The 23,428-nt window shown below is 45.4% G+C and overlaps 1 protein-coding gene across 4 annotated transcripts in view; it reads right to left on the reverse strand.

The window, feature by feature from the left end:
- The window catches only part of EXOC6 (exocyst complex component 6), a 2,769,442-nt gene that overhangs the window by 1,150,587 nt on the left and 1,595,427 nt on the right, over positions 1–23,428 (reverse strand). For all 4 annotated transcript variants that reach the window (XM_069611363.1, XM_069611365.1, XM_069611364.1 and 1 more), the window contains exon 14: positions 4,014–4,119. In XM_069611363.1, the coding sequence (XP_069467464.1) occupies positions 4,014–4,119 (106 nt within the window). The remainder of the gene's footprint in view (positions 1–4,013; positions 4,120–23,428) is intronic.

Consider the following 23,428-nt stretch of genomic DNA (forward strand, 5'->3'; position numbering starts at 1 on the left):
CTTGGCCCCCGAAGAGGGGGGAATAATTAAAAGTGAGAAGGAAAGCCCCAGTGAAGGGAAGGACTTTTGGAACACTTGGTAAAAGGAGGATGCCCCACACCCTGAGAGAGGTGGAGAGGCCTTGTGGTCCTCAGAAGAAGTGAAGACTGAATGCTAGAGAGGCCTTAACAAGAAACCCTGCAGTCTAACTTTCCGATTGCTCTTTTGTTTGATGCCCTTCACTTATAATCCTGAGTTTAAAGGCCACATTGCCCAAGAGCTTTTATGCTACAGCCATCCTGCATTTCCATGCAATAGTCTTGTGTTTTACTTTTGTTTAATGAACCCGTTTAAGCTAATTCTGCTATCAGTAGTTGTGTGTTCCCTTGGCCATATGACAATGTCTTATTTGGGTAATCGTGTAAATAAAAAGCATTATATCTTTGACCGCATATACTTCTGTGTGATGCCAAACACGGCTTTAAAAACGACATGTTGTGCATTCTCTCAATATCCGGGGGCCGGCCGGCTCACCACTTGGGCCAATCACACAAGAGTGCGACTTGAGTTACCAAGGTAACTCAGTCCAGGGTGCCTAAACCCCCTCCCACACCCCCTGTGGTTCCCACACAGAGTGGCACCACTTTTGGAGGCCTCTGTGGAGAAGCCCGCCAAAAAGTGGAACAAAGGGCTCGACTTGGGTTGGAGTCACAGAAGAGAACACAAACGCCATTTTAGAATCGAGTCCTGGCAAAAAATACCAACCGGCGAATTAATATTAAATAAATAAACCGGCGGTATGTTCGAGGCTATGAGAATTAAATAATTAAAGTTGGTAGCCTCGAACAATGGGAAAATCCAATAGGAAAATATTTGCGGGCGAATATAAAAAGTAGTTTCCACTGCCACCAGCCAAAACTCGATCAGGGGGGACGGAGACGTGCCCCCTCGACTAACAGACCCTGGGGCAATGGAATTGCCCCGACCAGTACGTCCACAATATGATGGTTTGTACTGGCTTCTGTTAATAATTTGGGACTAGTAAAGCCAATGGTGACTTTACATGCCCTGGGAGACAGTATTCCGTCCCAGGGTATGGAGTCTATGGTGGGGGGTCACTATGACACCCCTGTGTTACTGCACGGAGGGTGCTGTGTAACACACTTAATAAAAACACATGAGACCCTATGGAGTAAAGGACCCCATAGCCCATAAAACACATTAACAGTCAAAGGAACACCATAAATAATGTCCAAGAGTCTCACTCTTGACAGGAGGAAAAAAACAAACTCCAGAAATCCAGCAAAGCTGCTGGGGGACTCGCTAGGTTAGGAAATTCAGCCTAAAGAGAGAATTCTCCCTAACAACTTGTCTTTCTGGAATTCTAAACAATAATTGCTAGACTCATTAAAGGTTTGTTTCAAGCACACTTCCGGGAGTGAGTCACTGATTTAGTCTGTTCTTAAACACCTGAACTCAGCCTTTCATCCTTCTGAAGTCGATAAATGAGTACCAACACAGGTTGGGTGATATTGTATGTATATTTGTTCTATATAAAGCGCTTAAGCGCAAGTGCTATATAATAACACATCATTATCATTTAGCCATGGACGTCTGCTTGCATTCACAGTAATTTGGTAATATGATAATAACACTGATCTTAACGATCCATTCTTGTATGAAATGTATATCACATTTAAAGTTATATCGTAACCATATTTTTCGGAGTGTTCTTAGGAATAATGCTATGTGATGCCACTTCCTGTTTTGTCAAGGGGTGAAAGGTCATGTTCCATCGTTTCCCGTAGTATCACTTTGGTGTGGGGTCAAATGGCATCACTTCCTGACATGTTATCAGAGGTTAAGGGTCGTGTGATGTCACTTCCGCCATCCCAGGCATTTTGGTGAAATAACGTCCCTGCGGGTGCCCCATACTTATGCAATACTTCCATACATTTACAAGCCCCTGTACAGAAAGCCAAAAACCCTGAAGAAGACTAGAGTGAAAAGTAACTACCCAAAAGTAGTCTAACCATGTTGTCACAATCATTTTTGGATAGACTGTTCATTTAGTAAACAACTCTGACAAACAAGAAATTTAAGTAATACGTTGCATATCAAGTATTTTGAATAAGTGAGGGTATTTTGCTATGAGATGCAGTAAAAAAAGGAGCCCATCTAAGCACTTATGCGGATATTGCTTGCACTTTAATAAAATGCTGATGAAATGTTACATTTGTGTATTGTCTAGTCTTAGGGAACCCGTTAATAAAAAAAAAATGCGACAAGTGTTTGCTATTAGTTCTATCATTTGGTGCAAGAAACTAGTTGACTGTAGATCTTCATTAATGATTATAAACCCTTTTTATATATGTACATACAATATATTCTTTTCAAAATAAAAGCTGATTTAAGTCTTTCTAACAAATATGAGCTATGGACACACTGTAATAATCATTTCTCTGATAACACTTTGAGTGATAAAGACACATAAATACATAAAAATTGAAGATACCTAAGAATAGCTGTCCCCATAGTAAAAAAGCCTGAACTAGAAAGCCCTTGAAAAGGAGCAGTCTGAAATAGAACCAGACCCTGCTCTGAAGACACACAAGAAGTGCCTTGAACAGAGGCTATGGATTCCAACAATGCAGTTATGGGTCTTGCAAGAACTGAGATCAAAATAACCATTTTCAAACACCTCTAAATTAGGTCTCAAAAGGCAGGATTACTGGTAAAATGTTCCACAAAGCAACACAGAAATTGTGGCAAATTGAGCAAGAAAGGTAGAGATTCTTGCTGGGACCTATAATAGAATCTACAAGCGAAGGAAATCTATTTGCAAGGCTGTACAGGAAGGTAGGAAAAACAAGCAATTGGAAGTGCCACCCCCTCCCCCAATTCACCACTGTTAAGCAGCGTGTAAAGTAATCCCTGGTGTGGGCAATGTACTGCCAGGTAAAAGCTCAAGTGAGTGTGTGAGCATAAAATGATTAACATAATGGGACAATTCCCATACTGCATCCCTTGTATCTCTGCCCCCTACCTTGGAGGGTGGGTGGTTTGACCTGGCGAGTTGAACGTTGGTATTTGGAGCAGAGAGCAACGGTCGGTGCTGAGGCAAGCACATTTTCATCGAGTGGTTCCATTCTAATCCGTGAATTTGACAGGCCCTTCTGCAAAATCAACATTGTAGAACACCTTTCGACCTGCCTATAGACTCACAGGTCCTGCATAGCCAGCTATAAGCAGGTGTTTTCTCTTGCTGCCGCTGACTAGGTCTCTGATGGGTGGTGGTATCTGACAGCACGGAAGCTGTCCCCGATATTGAGAGGTTTTTTCATTGCCTGGACATCTCCAGTACACGAGTCTCAGATAGGGTTTAGAGAATCTTCCACTTTGCTGCGTCTTTCCTGTTTGAGGTATTTTGTGGTTCATTGCTAAAGTGCTCAGTATTATTATCCCGGGCACTTCTAAAGGAGAGCCAGTATGATCGAATCTGCACACCAGCAAATAAGGCTCACGTACGAGGTTGAGCAATTCCGCTTTCTGGCAGTGTTTCTAGAAGAACAACTCATAGCAACAAAGGACAATGAGCGGCAAGCCAAGCAATGATCATGTGGGACCCAATTATTTTGTTGGAACACCGCGATTGCCTGTATTTATAGGTTTTCCCAGTAACTCACTAATCCTTAAATCCCCAAAATGTCTAATCTCTAATTTTACTACTTTTATTTTTAGATATTACAAAGCCATGCTAAGTATGGACACTTCACTAATATAAAAAGGACATCAAATAAGGATGTGTATATTAAATCATATTAATTTAGGATGAAACGTGCTATTTAAATACTGTGTCACATTTCTTACAGAAGAATTCAGACACGCAGGGAAAACTGGACTTGGCAATATAAAAGAAACAAAACTGAATTAATTTCATGGGAGACAATACTAGACCCACTCCACATTGCAATTCTTTGCACCCAATTGTATAACTTGACATTGTTTGTATTCCCAAACAGATTACTGCTTACCTTTTCAAGCTCAGGCTCTTGATAGGGAAACTTGCAGATCACAATTTTGTACTCTTCTTCATTTGTGAGAGGAATGGGACTGTAGTTATCGGCTTCAAAGATTTCTCTAAATCATATTAAAAAATAAGAAATACAGAAAATGTATTTTAAGCAATGTTTCAAGTGATATTCTGATCGTAAATGGACACCTGCAATATCTGTAGGAAAACATATCAATCATTTTGAATTCCACAGTAGTTGTCAAATCACTGCTCACCTGCAATGTATGAGATAGTGTATCCCCCTACTGTACATTTCAAGGATATTGTAAGTCACTGAGGAGTTCCATGACCAAACTGACTAAGTTCTTTTCTGGGGTCACACAACTCCGAGCTGTCAAACATACAGAAAACAAAAGCATTTCCCACTGGAATTTAGATTGCAGAATCAGTGCATTGCAGGCAGCTACACATACAGGTATGATATTTTAAGCCGTATGATAGCACACCATTGCCCTGCTTTTGTGGGGTTCTTATATGGTTGTGAGCAACTGGATAATACTGCCACGCAATTACATTTTCAAAGTTTACTTACTCTCCTTTCCTTAGAGTTATGAATATTAAAGTTACCCAACTTGCAGTTTTTGTGATGCCCTTAATAAAAATGTGGATGTCCATACTAAGTCTCTCGATCACCCTATCCATATTTACCCTATTTAATTTAGGTATTCTTAGTTCATTATAGCTACTTCAGCACTAGATAAACCTTGACTGTACCATTCCCAGATAGATCTCGGCAATCACACCATTGTTACCTGCTATAACATTTCATACAATAGGTTATGGTGCTAGGCTTCTATTGTACATAGAAGGATGGACACCTGTCCTGTCATTCTATTCTTCCCCCACGTGTTTATGTTCACATTCAACTACAACACATTCTTCACTTGGCCAATCTTGGCTTTTAGGCTTGGCATTCCAAGTATTAGTATTCTGGAATATGTTTGTTTGTCGAAATTAAATGCATGAAAACAAAGCCGGCATACTTCTAGGCATTAGCTTGAGCATATCTGAAGTCCATCAAAAAGGCACACACACGTACTGGGCCTGCCCCCAGATAGCAGGTTTCTGGCTCGCAGTGGCCAACATCCTTGAAGAAATAACACAAATCCCTGCACACCTCGATCCACCTAAATACCTATTTGGAGACATTGGCAAGGCCCCGGAAAAAAAGAGGAGACTATTCAACGTCGCCTGCGCAGTAGCGAAGAAATGCATCCTCCAAAAATAGAAGAGCGGCCAGGCTCCAACAACAGAACAGTTCCTTGCGACCCTCACTTACGTGAATGAATGTGAGGAAAACTATGTTAATACGATATCTGCTCCATGTAAACCAAAAGACATTTGGGCCCCGTTCAGGGCATACTTAGATGAAACCTCCACAGACACTGAAAACTCGAACAATGATAGCGTGGAAGATGGGCCATGCCACACAGCTAGCTGTATGTAACCTCTTTCTATGGGTATATACGTGGACATGCACCTGATGTAAAAGTTTACAAGGGGAGTGGGGTTGTCAATTTTGTAATGCGAATCTGTATTATGTAGATGCGAGATAAGCAAAGTGTACTGTGACAGGTAAGCCAAAAATAAAGTTCTTAAAAAAATTTAAAAAAGGCACACACACAACTATTGATACTTATTTCAAATGGCCTGACACCTCCACGCACCTTTGAAATTACTCTCCAAATGTTTCTGAAATCTGGATTCATGATCCATTGGCTGGATGAACATGCAGCCAAACTATCCAAAAATATCACCCCTCTACCTTTAATGTACCTCTACTCGAATCCCTCTTTGTTCTAATTTTACCCTATTCCCTCTACCATTAAATCTATATCTATTTTCGTCTAATATGGTCTGGTTCCCTGTGGCAGGGGATACAATATGCCAACTTCCAGGCAAGCATCAGAGGAGTATAAATGCTTGATACTTTCACCCAGAGTGGAACCTTAGAATCCTTTCAACCTACCAAGATCCATGGCTTCTGGGCAATAATAGTTGGTGTAACCGTGGATCTTGCAGGTTCACAGTAGTCCATGTACCACTGTGCTTCCTTCCATCGCTTCCGGCTCACCTTTTTCGCCAATTTAGTGCCACTTCCTGTAACAGCACCGCCTCCCTGTCTCATGTCACTACTGGTGGTGGTGGCGACCGAAGGGCTCTCATGCTTGCTATCCCTTCAGCCATGTCTCGATTGCTTGCCCCACCAGGAACAAACTCCCCTCTTCACCAGTACCAACTTTTCCCCATCTGAGCGGGCGTTACCCCAACAGAGATAAAGGACTTTCATTACTGAGTGGCCAAGCGTCTGTTGCTCAGCGGCCATGTTTATAGTGCTTTGGCTTTTTAAAGTTTGTTCATCTCATTTCCCTGACCTCGTGGCCGGTTGCTAATAGCATTATTGCTCCTCGCCACCAGGGATACTATCAGTTGTTTCGTGCCCGAGCCCTAATTATGTACCCTCAAAGGCTTTTAACCATCAGTATTGCTGGGTGCTACGGGCAATAACGCTTGAATAAACCATAACATACAGTTTCACACAATGTTTCACAGAATATCTCACACGTGGACCTTCAGGGTAACAGGCAAATATAGTATCTATATTGTAGATGAAAGCAGTGCAGCGAAGCTAAAAATACACTTGGCTGCCTGATTTTTGTAGCATTACACATCAATGGTGTTACGGTTACCCAACCCAGAGGTATTATTTTTTCAACCACAGATGAACGAAGGACTGCTAACATTAAAGTCTGGGAGTATAGTTTTCAGGAGCAGGTATACTAGGCACTGGTATGTTTTACACACATCATAATAAATGTTTAAATATGCCCCCAGACAAGTTCCCTATAAGAAATATGATTGCGGCACCACCAAGTTATAATAAATAACAGAAGAATGTGAAGTTCACATGGGTTCTATGCTACAGGCATACTGTGTAGCTGTGGAATGATGCATGTCAATTTTTTGTAAATAACAGGCTCAGGATGCAAATTAAATAGGTGGTATAATCTTAATCTTTCTAAATCTACCTTCCTCTACTCTCCGTCCTCTGCAACTAATCCAGAACAGGGCTGCAAGACTTGCCTTTGTCCTCAAGCCCTGGGATCATATCTCTCCAGCTCTGAAATCTCTCCATTGGCTCCAAGTGGATGCAAGGATTAAATTCAAAAGCCTCTGCATTGTCCACAAGGCCTTCTGGGGCCTGGGTTCAAAACACCTTCAGCTATCCCTCCGCAAATACCTCCCCTCTCGAGCTCTTCGCTCCTCTACCTCCAACGCCCTCAGTGTCAGTCGTTTTTCAAAGAAACGAGCTGGGGGTAGATCTCTGTCTTCGGCTGGGGCCTCCCTCTGGAACAGCCTCCCTGCCACTCTAAAACTTGAGGAGAACCATCTCCGGTTCCGGGAGCACCTCAAGACCTTCCTCTTTTATTCTGCCTTCGCTCCCCCTGTCCCCTGCTGATCTGTTCTCTCTAGGCACCGTGCACCTGGCCACACTCTGTCCTTCGGGCCCAGGTACCTGCTCACCCTGCCACCCTCCCGCACTGCCTCCGGGCCACCCCTTGCACTGGGGTCTGTATCTGTACCCCCCCCCTTTTCTTCCTGCACTTATCAGACCTACCCTGTCTGCTGCCTTAAACCTAGCACTTGCAAATTGCTGGCTGCACTACCACTGTTTGTTGCCTCTATTATTTATTTATTGTTATTTATCTGTTTCTCCTCTGCTTCGCACTTTCCACTCCTTCCCCCTGCCATGCACTTTTCCCCTCCCCCTATCCCATGCACTTGCGTGTTCTCAATGTCACTGGGCCTAGTAAGATCGCTGTTTTGTTCTCCCCCGTTTCCCCTCCCTTGCCTTGTCGCGCTCTGAAACACTTGTGTACGAGCGCGATAGAAATAAAATATCATATCATATCAAAGGTTTATGTTCATTCTTATTTGAAACTGCCGGTACAACATAATTCATTAATTAATTAATCTTTTAGGATGCACTAAATACCAGAGACCAGTCTCTAAGTTCGGGACCAGGATTCGAACCTGTGTTGCTCTGCGTTGTCTTGCTTCCAAGACAAACGTGTTGTCCTGGAGCAATCCTTCCGGCCCTTTAGTGCAATTCATGTATTTTGGAATTCAATATTTGTAAATTGCTAAATAAATAATGCCAGGGCATCTATCAAATTGATTTTTATTTCTGTTATTTATGTTCTCTCTGTTCACTCATGCTTTGCATCTTTTCCAATTTGAAAACAGGATGGGTATTGGTGAAGCAGAGCACGTTTCAACCTTCATAATGTAAAAACAAAGCTGTTAAACATTCACTTTCTTTACTGGCAGTTTCAGAAATATAAAACGTTATACTTCTAAAAAAAGGTTTCTATGACAATATGGAAATAGGTAAATATGCTTTACAACTAAATATTGAAAAGCATAAGAAGTTGTGGTTTAACATTCATTTTTTATTATAATTCCAATTATCCTAAAATCACAATACAACATATAAAAACATGAGACCATCCAAGAGGAAGACGTTTCTATAGAAAAAAGGAGCAATGTATTGATTTGAAAGATTGAATCTCACTTCGCATTCAGAAGTCCCTCGTGACCCCGTTATTTCCACTGTAACAACCTAATTCAGCACCATAAATCACATTGTTGGCAATAGGGCACTTAAAAATTCCAGCAATATAACACTCGCTCTGTGAGTTAGACACCACCTATGTGCAAAAGTGGTTTTCAGAAAGAGGTGAGGGACCAGAGTAAACAGATCAGCAATGCATCTGATTCCAGAGAGACATTAATTATGCACCCCTTTGTAATGGTTGGTTTTTCCCTGCTGAATTCAGTGCAGCTTCTAGATCATCTTAGGTAAAAACAACACAACTTTGTCCAGGATTAGAAGGTTTTCCTGGCACAGCAGCGAAATTCATCCATGGTCCAACATAAAAAGAAAACCTACATAGAAATGTATTTTTGTTTTTAGCTGTGGAATAACAGACTTCAGATTTTGTGGGTTATACCAAAATGGTACACAATAAAGATTGCCCACGCTAATAGCTCAGGAAGTCTTCATTCTATTAAAGACAAGGAGGCGAGCATTATGCTTTATTTTTCTTTATTTGCTGCCACACCAGCACTTTAAAACTTTAACTTTAATACTGAACATTTATGTCTTTTTCTAAAACCAAAACTTAGGGAAAACAAAATGGGCCAGTTTAAAGATCTTTTAGTCCAAGACTTCAATGTGCCCAATGCAAACACCAGGGAACTACTAGCCCCATGAGTCTTAGGTCTCTGGTAGTCCTGACCTTTCTCCTCTGTACCCATCAGAGGCCAGCCCCTTGTATAAGAACCCCATTGACCAGGTCATTTCCTCTTTCTTTATGTCTGACCACTTGAACCTAATTGTCTTTCGCCAACCAAGCGATCTGTTCAGAATCGAACTGAGTAAGATTCCTCGAAACTGTGAACTCTACGGTACAACTTGACCAATTGAAACTGTTATTCCTCAATTCCTGAGAACTCCTTCATCCGGCAGTCTTTTGCTCGTCTCCTTTAAGGAATGGAGAGCAAATCATGAGGGTGGGAATGAACAAAGGTGTTACATCATTATTAACATGACAATGCAGACCGGGAACTTGCTATTCTGGGTGGAATATAATGCTCGCCTCCTTATCTTTAATAGAATGAAGACTTACTGAGCTATTAGCGTGGGCAATCTTTATTCTATGACAAGACAGGAGGCTTGCATTATGCTTGTTCAACGCTTTCCACCACCCTACTTGGTATCTCAGATACAGGCTTAAAATAGAATGTCTTAAAGGTTGACTCAGAGGACCAATCTGCTGATTTCATAATGTCTTGCAGAGACACCCCTGTAGTAAAAGCTTTTGAAGACATGGCCCCCCTGGCAGAATGCGTGTCAAAAAGAGACCAGTCAATTCTATAGCAATGGTCAGTGACGCTACTGCATGCTTGATAGAAGACATGAGGGTGTAGCTTCAAATCGCTGGAGTCCACAAGATAACGTGAATTCCAGTCTGCCACTTCGTTCTGATTCCCTGGTAAATACGGCGCTGATACGGATATCCTGTTCTGGAGGCAGTAATACCAGAAACTCTTCGCTAACTCGGCTAGCATTCTGGACCTCGTTCCTCCTAATTTGTTTATATATCGTACTGCGGAGATGTTGTCCATCTTGAGCAGTACGCAACATTTTACCTTGTCTTTCGTAAAAGTGCGCACTGCGAAAGAGCCCGCTAGCAACTCGAGACAGTTTATATGGAGATGTAACTCTTCTTCTGACCATTTCCCTCCTGTCTGCACGTGTTCACATCTGGCTCCCCAGCCTGACCTGCTTGCATCTGATTCTATTATCAGATCTGGGGCATCTCCAAAAATGGCGCGACCGTTCCAGGCTTCCATATTTTGCAACCACCAGTGGAGCTCTGTGAGGGCTTTGTGATCCAGAGTTACTAATTAATGGTAACGAAGGCCTCCCTTTTATTTTAAGCCGCTGAAGTGCTCGATAATGAAGAGGCCACGGATAGATCGCCTGAATGGAGGCTGCTAGCAGACCTACTATTCTGGCCAGATTGCGAAGTGAGACAGTCCCTTTCGCTAGTACTGCTCTGAGCTCTTTCTTGATCGCTTTCACTTTGTGTCCCGGGAGCTCAAGAGATGCTTTTACCGGATCTATTATAAAACCCAGGAATTCTATCCTCTGAACCGGCCGCAGCTGATATTTGGCCAGGTTCACTAGAAACCCTAGCGAGGACAGGAGCAAGAAAACCCATTGGACGTTCTTTGTTAGAGTTGCCTTGTCTGGCCCAAAGACGAGGATGTCATCTATGTAGATAATAATACGAATACCTCTTTCTCCGATGGCTGCTGCCACCAGTTTCATGAGCTTGGTGAAAGCCCAAGGAGCGGAGGACAGGCCGAAAAGGAGGCAAGTGAATCGCCATACCTCTCCTTTCCATCGGAAGCGCAGATATTTCCGAAAAGCTGTCGCTATCGGAATCGTCAGGTATGCATCCTTGAGATCTAGCCGTGCTAGCCAATCTCCGGATCGTAGAAGCTCTCGGAGAAGATGAATCCCCTCCATTTTGAAATGGTTGTACACAACCCTTATCATCTCCCCTCTGTGTACTGGAAACATGTTGCTGAGGAACCCGGGATCTCTCTGGTATTCGCGCTCTATTGCGTTTTTGCCTTCTAATTTGCTGAGTTCGCTGTGCAGGAGCGCTGATTCCTCTTGCTCCATATATATGGGGTGAGGCTCTGTTCTCTAAACAGGTGTTCCTATAAACTCTAACTGCAGACCTGCTACTGCTTGCAGCACCCATGCATCGGTGGATAAAGCTTGCAATTCGTTCAGGTAGTGGAGAGTTCTCCCTCCCACATGCCAGCTTGCAGTACTCACCAGCTGCTGCCCCTGGCTGCCGGTAAGATCCTCTTCCTCTGCGGCCTCTAGGGAACCTCGATCAGGCTGGGAAGAAGGAATCTTGCTGTCTAAACTCCCAGTAATGGGCGCGCTGACTCTGGGCCTCCGCTGGAAGTTGTAGCAACCAGACGAGAGACCCCTATGTTGCCCGGTCCCAGCAAAAACCCACCAAGGAAAGATTTCCTGATGGAACTCTGGGCTTTTTCCAGTGCAGAGTATGTTCCAACAAATTGTGACATTTCTTTTGCGAACGCCTCTCCGAACAACAGGCCTTTGGCGCCTTCACCTGCTTCGTAGGTAGCTAGATCGCTCAACTTGTTGTTTATTTTCAATAAGACTCCTCTTCTCCTTTCTGAAGAGAGGGCACAGTTGGCGTTGCCCACGAAGCATACTGCTCATTGCGCCCAGTTGCCTCGGACGTAACGTCTACTGGAGTACCTGTATCTTTTGATTTTTCTGCAAGGTCTATTATCTTGGCTAATGGACCTGAAATGTCTAGGACTTTGTCCTGACATCCCCTCCAGGCGCGGTCTACTCCTTTTCTGACTAGAGATGCTTTGGTCACAAAGGTGACCATCTTGGGGTCTAGGTCTGTTGTCCCTGCCAGTTTATTCGGCAACTCTGGTCTAGAGCACTCCGATCTCATTTGTGATCTCACTTCCCTCTCCAGGGGCTTCCTAATATGCTGGGCCATGTATAATTCCACTCTGGGGGATGGCACCCATTCTGATGACTTGGGGAGCCGGATGGCCTCAAGATCGAACATGTCTGCCGTGTTGTCGATGTTTTAGGGGTCTTGTACATCTTTATTGATGTCTTCCTCCTCCTCACCCCCTTCATCATCGGGCGAATAGCCCTAATCTTTAGGGGGTCTGACCTGACCATCTCTCTTCTTTACCAGGAAGGCTTCTTTAAGCCTGGCGACAGGGTCACCTACCAATTGGAGAACAGTGTTAACCCTTTCTGTATTGCCGGGGGGGGGGGTCAAAGAGTGTTTGCTCTTCCGGGCCATTTTATTGGGGGTGTCCCACTGACGTTCCTTCCTCAGGGCTGCTAGCCCGTCTTTTCTTGGCTGTAAGCTGTTTTTACTGCTCAGCCATTATCATTTCCAGAGTCTCCAGCCTTTTTGTAATAGGCTGCACCCCTTGTGAGACAGCCTGCTTCAAGGAGTCTCCCAGCACCTTTTTAAAATGTAATGACAAATCTGATTCTTGTTGGGAAGGGTCCTCTTCCCACTCTTCTTGACTCCACTCTGGAGAAGTGGATGGAGTGTTTGTGGGGGTGCCAAATTGAGCCATGTCCTTGGTGTTGTCAGGGCCAACTGTGAGGAAGCCAGCAGTTGAAGGTATTTCTCTTGCTTCTTCAACACGTGCTGTAGATAGCTGCAGCGTGTGTGTGGAAACCGCTTATTGCGATTTATAATCCTTTTTCTTTGCAAAATTGAAACTGGAGCTCTGTTTGTCACACTTCTCTGGTTCGCAGTCTGAACGCAATGCGAACAGAAGCTGGATTCCCAGGGGAAGCTGGGAAACCTGGACGGTTCCTGCTCCCCTGGGTCCTAACGGCCACCGAGTTCGCCGGCGCCGTAATGTGCTGAGAGAGCAGGGCTTGGCAGTCAGAAGCGGTGCCCCGGCCCCAGCTATCTCTCAACAATCTCTACCCACGCTGACTGACGCGGCCGGAGGGAAGAACTCGCTGCGCAACGCTCGCGCCTTCACTGAAACCAGTGATACGCTCCATGGTAAGACTCTGCGCGAACTCTGAGGAGATTACAAAAACTCTGCTATAATGTTCTGTGCCCGCGTGAGCACTAATATTGGGTACTATAAAGATCTCCCATCATGTAATACTAATTACAATCAAAACACTGATCAAACGTTCTGAATAATTTACCATGCAATATCAGATGTTAGAAAATATGGCACTTATCTGTTCGGCAGCAAAAAGAAAGAGGAAAGGACCTGGTCAGAGGGGTTCTTATACAAGGGGCTGCCCTCTGATAGGTACAGAGGAGAAAGGTCAGGACTACCAGATACCTTAGACTCATGGGGCTAGTAGTTCCCTGGTGTTTGCATTGGGCACATTGAAGTGTTGGACTAAAAGATCTTTAAACCTGCCCATTTTGTTTTCTCTAACTTTTGGTTTTAGAAAAAAACATAAATGTTCAGTATTAAAGTTACAGTTTTAAAGTGCTGGTGTGGCAGCAAATAAAGAAAGATAAAGCATAATGCGAGCCTCCTGTCTTGTCATAGAATGGCAAAAACGTTATTTCATATTTTCTCTGCAGCTACCACTATACATACCAGCAGCACCATTCTAAAATATTTGCCACTTCTATGAGTGACATTCTTTTTCACAAAGCGGAATGACACAGAGATCGATCCTCAACTCACTAACATTTGTACTACACGCTCATCTAAGGCAACACAAAGCTATTGCCTGAAGAGGCTAAAACAAATTGAATGAAGCAAACTGGGAGAAGTATGTTTGGTTATTTATTTGGGCTTTCCAATACATACTGTGAGTAATTAAGCTATTTACGAAGACAAGTGACAAATGCTTATCGTTAATAAGTCAAGCAAAATGGATCAACAAGAGTTATGGCCAGTTTTCTCTTCAACCACTTATAAATTCTTTAAAGCTAAGGTTTTACTAATCTATGGGGCTGAGATTGTCGGCATACCATCAGAGAAGTACTGGTCCAAAATGGAGGGATTATTCTGGAGGTGTGTACTTAATCTCTTGAATGGTGTTCCAACTGCAATAATACGCTATGAACTGGGTCTATTATCGCTTTCAGCAATGATAAAATGAAAATACCGCTCACTCTATAGCAAGATCTTCGATCCACAGAAGGCTTCATTGTTCCGTACTTTGAACCTAGCATTGGCCTGGGCAGCAGCTTCTGAGCTGAACTCCATAGATATGTCTGTTGAGGATTTGATTAACCAGCCCACAGATATTTAAAACAAATATGACTGCAGACTGGCTTGATACTATGGAAGTACAAAGAATGACAACCTATTTTCTTATATTAGCACCTGGGACGGAGGAGCCAACCAATCAGGTTGCTCATAACACGGCTGAAACTGCTAATCTCAGCCAACGTCCGAGCAGCCTGCTGGCTGTTTCCCCCACCCCACCCTGCCATCTTGCTCCCAACCCTCACGTTCCTTTTACTCTCCCCTCACCCCCACCCCACTTACCTTTTGTTTCATCGGTGGTGTCAGGAAGCTGCCGCCCCTGAAGCTACCGCTGTGCACCCTCCAGGCCGCCAAGGAAATAGAAGAGAGGCTCCGTGGTGGCCATCATAGTATGGTATTTTGTTTGATTGAACGCGACGCCGTTCATTCAAACAAAATACAGCGCTCTTAGCACCCCGGGGTACCCGATTGGCAACCCGGGGTGCTAATAGTGTTAAAATCCTCTCCGGCGGGCCGGATCGGGTGTTATATGGCCCAGGGACCCTTGTTAAACGCCCTTGCTTCGCTCAGGCCTTTAACTCGGACCCCAGGCCGATAACACCCGATCTGGTCCGCTGGATCGGGTGTTAATGTTATATTGTAAATACAGAGAATGCCTTTAATGTAGTACCGTCACACTGTAATCGTTCCCAAATGCAAAATGGAGAACTTCGTACTTAATTTGTTACCCAAGAACGAAATTCTGGGAGCACAGCAAAAAGTAGACCTGAGTCTGAGGTGTTGTAGATTTTGTAAGGACCCAAATATTGTTCAGACTTTAAAACATCTGATTGTCGATTGTGTGAAATGAGCCTAAGCGAGGTGGTTATATTTTAATGCATTTTTTTTATGATGTGCAATTTGTTTCTCCAACTGACCTTTGGAACAGAATATTAGCAGGAACACAAATCCCTTTGGTAATAGCAGTTATTAGGTTCTTAATGTTTCTTTTTCCTAATTCATCTAACATTTTTAACAATCTCAAAATGTTGTGTTCTTAAAACGTGTGTTATATATATATATGAATTTTTTAAGTTGTGAGACAATCTTTTTTTTATTTTGTATTCCATGTAATTTCTTTTTCGATTTTTTTTCATGTGATTATTACAGTGTAAGGTCTGTTTGGCAAGTCAAAATCGTTTTTTAAATGTATTTTGTATTAAGTGAATTTATTTAAAACCAATATATACCTTTAGTTGGATCCCACTGATTCCGAATGGGACAAAATAGCAACATTCAGTGGCTTGGCTGCTATGCTGTGAGCAGCTGTACCTCGGAGCTCCTAATAGATCCTGTACGTGAATTGGTCAAACTGGCCCGATTTACAATAAAATTATACGGAAATTCAACAAAAGGTTTCGGAAAACTCAGGGAACACCTGGGTGGAAGCCCGCTGTGCAGGAGGAAGAGGAACGGCTGCATGACGGCGGCACAGTATCCAGGAGGCGGTAGACAAGATGAAGGATGGGTGAGGAGGAGCCGAGAGCAAGGACCCACATGCGCGAACGGGGTCTAACGGACAACAGAGGAGCAGGTGGCAATGAGAGGGAGAGAACAGAAGAAGAAAACACATGTAACAGCCGGCTCCAGCCTCAAAGTGAAGCGCGTAGCACCCAGATCCCATAGTCGTGGTGGAGAGACTGGGACACGGAACGAAGGCAGAGGACAGCAGAGAGAAGCAGAGAAACGAAGGTGCGGAGGAGACCCCGGGCGGGGGACGGATGGTGAGCCTGGAAGACGTCTAGGTGGCCACAGTAAGAGCGAGAGCAGCTGTGGAGAAGATACAATGAAGGTAACCCCCCCCCACTTTCCCCCTTCCTCCTGGCATGGCTGGACGTGGGAGAGCGGCATGGCATAACGGCCAACACAAGACCTTTGGGGGGTAGAACAAAGACGTAGCGCCCAGGCCTAAAAACATCTCCGACTGGCCCTGGGTGGAGAGCAAAGACTGCATACGTGGCGGAGAGAACCCGGACAGGGCCCCGACACGGAACACAGCCCTGAGAAAAGGGGGAGAAAAGCGCCCTGCCGCAGCTTCACTAAGACCGCCATTGAGAACTTGAGAGCCATATCTGGGCAGGAGCGGGTGGAGGCACACGGAAAGGAGGACGTAGAGACTGCAGTGATAAAGTGCAGGGAGAGCAGCAGCCCTCACAAGGCTCTGGGAGCAACACAGCGTCAGATAAGACGCCTCCAGGGATTCGCTACCACCAGCTGCCACGCAAAGGAGGAAGAGGGCCACACACAAGGTGGGGGTGCACGCAAACTGAACGGAAAGTGTCCTGGAGGTGTAGAACACACCAGATAACAATCAACATAGTACAACAACATGGGAGAGCACAATATATTGACCAAGCATAATAGTGCAGAAATACCGGGCGGGGTGGGCAGGGGGGGAAGGTCACCCCGCGAACGCCAGGGGAAGGAAGCAAGCAGAATAAACTACTCATAGAAACTTTTGCCCCGGGCTGCAGGCCACCGAACAGAGCGGACGAATAACATTGAGGAAAGGCAAGTCTGTGATCCTCATGGTACAGCCCATAAGCAGCACAAGCAAAACGTGCACATACAGAGACTCCTGAACTACCCCTAAAGTATCCAGGAGGGAGAAAAGAAGTGAGCCCGGACGTATGAAGCTGGTGGAGCAATCACAGACATGGCGCAGCTGACCACAAGAGAATATAAGAAACGGAGGGAATTCAGAGCGCACATAACCGGCACCCATTAGAAACCCTACACAGAGCGAAGTGGGGCAGGAGCAGAGGACTGATGAAGAAGCCACCACACTGACACACAAGTCAGAGAACACGGCCCAACGGGTGAAGCGAACATAGACCTGGGCAGCAAAATTGAATGTAACGCAGGGAGCAAAAAGGCCATGAACAAAACAACAAGAAACAAAGGGGTTAAACAAGACCCAGAATATGAGGGACACCCCCCAGCACCCGAGAAACAAGAACAGCATTGCAGACATAGGCCGTTCGGCGAAGAGAGGAAGTCAAGAGGGCAACACTATGGGCTTGTGGCAAGATATGCTGGACAAACACTGAGGGGGAAAGGGGAAGCAGACCAACATGGAAACATTTGCCTGCAAAAACGACACAAGCCAGCCTACCCCAACAGACACTAACACGTCCACATTAAGACCAGAACAAGAAGGCAGGCAAAATGATGGACCTATACTTGAGGCCATGGCAGTGCTGAAGACCTCACTAGAGCACAAATTGGACACAGTAATAGTAGATGTGGGCCTCCTGAGACAGGACGTTCGGCCCTGGCAGAACGAGTGCCTATGGCAGAACAGCAGGTGCAGACCAACACTGGTTATATCAAGAATGCGCAATCTAAACATGCTGGATCGCGTGCGCACCTCGAGCACAGAGCTGAAGACGCTGAAGGGAGGGCCCGCAGAAACAACATAAGGATTTTCGGACTACCAGAGGGAGAAAAAGGCAAAGACCCTATGAATTATGTAGAAAACCTGCTGTTACAAGAAGTAGGAGCTGGGGTGCTGTCCCAAGGCTTCACGGTCGAAAGAGCCCACAGAGCCCTCACCAGGAAACCCCAGCTGGGAGCGCCCCCGTGGCCCGTGATAGCCAAAATCATGAACTTTAAATACTGGGCAAAGATACTGACATTCGAGAGAGAGAGAGAGAGAGAGAGAGAGAGAGAGAGAGAGAGAGAGAGAGAGAGAGAGAGAGAGAGGAAGGGAGGGAGGGAGGGAGGAGCGATCACCAGAAATTCCTCCAAGACAGCGCGCTACCCGGACTACAGAGCGTTAGTGCAAAGACAAAGAGCATGCTTCGGACCAACAAAGGAGCCCCTCAGGCAGGCAAATCTGAGATATATATTACTTTATCTGGCTAAATTAAAGGTGCTCCACCAAGGTCGAACACACCTCTTTCAAACCATTGAAGAGGCCCATGGTTGGATGGATCTGCAAGGGATACCCCAGCTAAATGCCAGAAATGCGGCGAATGGCAGGAATGCACCCCAGTAAGAAACTGATGGTCAAGATGGAAAGGTTGAGAGGTACAGAAGACACCAGATATGAAACAGGGACCAGATGATATACATAGAAGGAGACAGAAGAGGCAACCCTAAAGCCGCCCTGATGGAGCCCATGACAATGGACTCCAAGGACTTGAACAAGTTCATGGTGCCCGTTTCAAGGCATCACACTACGCCTAGCCAGCCCGGCGACTTGGGGCCGCGCTAGAAAATTGGCAGAGCTCAAGCAGGGGCAGGGGAGCTGGACGTTTGTAAACAGTTATAGTTTGTTGGGTGAGAGGGGGCACGAGAATGGGAGTAATTTATAGACAAAAAGAACCTTACAAGAGCGCACAAACAAACAGATGAAAGCACGAACAAAGTGAAGTTCCCATTGAACGCCTGAAGGACAGCGGAACTTAGCAAAGCCCACCCCGAGCAAGGCTGAATGGGAGAAAGTCAAGAATACACTAGCAGGAGCAGCAGAAAGCAATACACCGGGAGAAGGAGACAAGAGGCTAGTCAGGAAGAGCAACAATGGCCCATGGGGAAAAACAGACCACAGCATGAGAGGCCACAATGAGTCCTGATAGTATTGAAATAGCCACTTGGAATGTACGAGGGCTGAACAATTATGACAAGAGACAGAGTGTACGCTTGGTTGAATAGATCAAAAGTGAAGGTCGCAATGCTACAAGAAACCCACTTGACAAAAGATAAGCAGTCAAAAATGACAAAAAGGTGGGGAGGCCAGATGTACGGCTCAACCTATTCCAACTATACCAGAGGAGTATTAACATGGGTAGCACCCAACGTCCCGTTTCAGCTAATAGCGCAGGAACAAGACCAAGAGGGGAGGTTGATTATAGTGCACGGCATGCTGGAGAACAAAGAAGTGAGTTTGGTCAACACCAATGCCCCGAATCATGATGCAACACAGTTCTTCAGGACAATTGCACCTCGGCTGGCCCCATTCAGGGAGGCAACCTACATTTGGGCAGGAGATTTCAACTGCACACTCAACCCGACTTTGGACAAGTCAGACAAATATAGAAAGACAGCACCACCGGCGAAAGCCCTAGAGGTGATTCTAGATCCATTGAAACTGGAGGATGTCTGGAGGGAAATGCATGGGGAAACTAGAGGGTACTCGCACTATAGCACCCCACACTGGATGCATACCCGCATTGATTCCATATTTACTGGTACCGAAACCCTGGGGGAATTCACAAGCATTTGCTTCCGAGCTACAACACACTCAGACCATGCACCGCTATTGGCGGCTTGGGAATACACTCATACGAAAGCCCCTATACCTACGTGGAGGCTGAGAGCAGAAGCACTATTGGAGTGTGAGCTCCTCAAACACATGCAGGACACAATTGAGGACAACTTCCACTACAATTCAGGCAGTGTAGACAATTCTGCGATCCAGTGGGACGCCTTTAAGGTGGTGGTGCGAGGGGCGCGTTAAAGGGAGCATCCTGGCAGAATTGGGCAAAACAGAGGAGGAAATAGAAAGGGAGGAAAGGCAAGCGGGCATAACTGGGAAGGAACCTGGCCGCACTAACATCATTAAGGTAACAATGTATAACCATCTGGGAGAGGCTGGGTAAGCTAGAATATGGGAAATATGTGCAGAAACTATATGCAGAGGGGGATAAGCCAGGCAGACTTTTTGCCTGATTGACCAAATAGGACACAAAAAAGGAACCGATTAATGCAATAAAAAACGGGGCGGGGGAAGAGGTGCGGACCCAAGAAGGTATCAATCAGGTATTCTTAAAATTCCATGAGAAACTGTACTCTTACAAACAAGAGGCAGATATCTCTGATATACAGGACGGCCTGACCCAGATAGAACTACCGAAACTAACTGAAGAACAGAGGCAGTTACTAGAGGTCCCACTAATGGTAGAAGAGCTAGAAGCTGTAATAGATAATATCCCAAAGGCAAAGACACCAGGACCCCATGGGCTACCCGACGGACGAGTTTTACAAAAAGAACAAGCAGACATTGGTACCTAAACTACTGGAGGTGTACAATGAGGCGTACACTCAGGGTCAACTACCAGACAGTATGACAGAATCACTGATAGTTCCAATCCTGAAGCCGAGGAAGCCACCACTAGAATGCGGCGTATTCGGGCCGATTTCCATGATCAAGCAGGATTGCTAAATCCTGATGGCGACCCTGGCTACCAGACTCAACGGGTTATACACACGGACCAGACGGCTACGTCCCAGGGCGAAATACCATGTGGAACCTGCGTAGGCTGCACCACGTTAAAAACCAGACTAACTTGAGACATGAAGACTGCAGGGTGACATCCTTGGACGCAGTCAAAGCCTTCGACTACATGAATTGGAACTGGCTACTGTATGTGCTGCAGCACTTTGGAATGGGGGTGGGCTTCCTGCAGTGGATAAAGTTGTTATATAGGAACCCCAGGGCGAGAGTGAAGACAGGCAGACATATCTCAGAGGCATGGGTAATACAAAGGGTACACAAAGCAGGGCTGCCCACTGTCACCAATGCTGTACATATTGGCCTTGGAACCCTTAGCGGTCTTTCTGAGAGCAAAGTATAGCGATGCAAGAATCCAGATCGAAAATGTCATTCATTTAGTTTTACTTTACGCAGATGACATGCTCCTATATGTGGTAGATCCACGTAATAACTTGCCGTGTCTGCTGGAGGTGATAGGGGCATTTGCCAGGCTGTCCGGTATAACCATCAACAGAGAGAGGACCTTCCTGTACCCCCTAGTGGGTCTCTGGGAAATTAGAATGGACCAGCTCCTGGATTTAGGCCTGTCATGGGTGCTGAGGACCTTCCGATATTTGGGGATAGATGTACCTCATGACCCCACGGAGACTCATAAGACTAATACGCAAGTTGCACTAGAGAAAATCACAAAGTAGATGACATTTTGGAACACACTGCCACTAAGGATGATAGGGAGAGCAGCCCTCCTGAAGGTGACAGTACTACCCCGCCTCATATACTACTTCATAAACATACTCCACAATATACCCGGGGCATTCTCCAAGCAACTGAATACAATAGCACAGGGATTCCTGTGGGGAGGGGGTAGGAATAGACTAGCAGTACACACACTCCAGAGAGATCATGAGTCGGGAGGGATCAAACTGCCCGGATTTCAACGATACTACTTGGCAGGGCAGCTACAATTCGGGGGCTCGGGGTAGAGACATCTATAGACACGCTGCTACTGCAGCCTGCATTGCGACATTGTTACCCGAGAGATTTGATATGGTGGGATAGGCCCTTATTCCGAACGCTCCCTAAAGTATGTCATTCTAGGTCTGACTCTCTGGAAGAAAGCGTGGAGGATCCAGGGCATTCAGGAACCCTACTCAGCACACATCCCACTGGCAGAACTGGTGAATTCCCGCCCTGAAGCCCTCACACAATATCATAGACACTGGGAAGCCAAGGGAATTGCACAGGTCGGGGACCTATGGAAGGAGGGACAATGGGTGGAACTATAAACCCTGATAGAAGAATATTTAATACATAAAGGCCATTTCATGCTCTACAATGGCATGGTACAAACAATCAAAAAAAGATGGCCGACGTTACCAGAGGACACCGGAACAGGGGAAATACTGGATACATGGTTCGACGTGTCAGAAGGAGGGCACACAGTGTCCAGACTTTATGAACTACTCCTAAAAAGTCACACCACGCAGGAACTGCCAACATGAGGGAAGTGGGAGAAAGAACTCCAGAGAACCTTCACTGATGAGGAATGGTGAAGGGCCTTGAAGTACACAAAGAAGGTCTCGAGGAACGCGAGGTTCAGCCAAACACAGCTCTATGTTACACATAAGGCATACCTTACCCCAAGCAGAATCTCCAGGATGGGGAATAGAACAACCGAAAGTTGCCCAAGATGTGCAACTGAGGAAGCAGATATGTTGCATTTGTTCTGGATCTGCCTGGTAATAGCAACATTTTGGGAAGATATTAAGGCAAGAGCGGCAAAGGGAGGAATCCACATGCAAGCATGGACACCAGAATCTTAGCTGCTGGGACTCTTCCCGACAGAGGGAAAACCGAGAAAACACTTAGCCAAAATTGAGGACTTGATGTGTATCCTGGCGAAACGTCGCATAGCGATAGCGTGGAAATCCACCACAGGCCCGTCCATGGAAGCATGGTGGGTGGACTTGGAGCGATGGACAGGGGTTGAAACAACAGTATGGACCACAGCACTGCACAGAGGTGCGGGCGAAAGCATTAATACAAAACTGGCATGGAATGCATTGATACAAGGATTGTTTGCACCCAGGCTATAGAACGGCATGGATGGCCCCGGAACGCCTGAAACCACAGACATAGAGGTAGGAGAAAATGGGGTACTGCAATACGAAACGCCCGAACAGGTGGAGGAATGATGGACTTCATCGAAGGTAACCCTGAGGGTGAGGATACTCAGTTGTGAGTCAGCAACGTGAGCTCCGAATATGGACGATTAAGATCGAGCGCCAAAAAAGACAAGATAGACATTGAACACTCCCAACTCGACGTGCCAAAGTGAATGTTGTTATGTTATTTGTTTTGTGTTATGTACATGTTGTACAAAAACAATAATTTTTTTTTAAAAAATTGCTAAATTCCTTCACTAGATTGTTCCCGTATCCCGTACAATCAGTGTTAAAATCCCCTGTACTCGCCAAGAAATAAGAATTCCTACCTGTCTGCACTAGATACTTGACTCACCCAGACTCCACCCCCCACTACTCTACATCTTTGCAGCAAGAAATGTCCTATCCTGCCAACTCCTCAAGCTTCAGGTACACAGACCAAGCCACAGATATCTACTTCCGACTAATCAAAACAAACACCAAACAGGTACTTATAACTGCCAAAATAGAAGCTTTGAGCCTCAACCCCAATTTAAAACACCAGACTGGCCAACAAAAATGTGAGCATGTACACCTTGATTAAAG

The sequence above is a fragment of the Ambystoma mexicanum genome, chromosome 8, assembly GCF_040938575.1.
Source record: "Ambystoma mexicanum isolate Mex_15411 chromosome 8, UKY_AmexF1_1, whole genome shotgun sequence".
Taxonomy (NCBI): Eukaryota; Metazoa; Chordata; class Amphibia; order Caudata; family Ambystomatidae; genus Ambystoma; species Ambystoma mexicanum.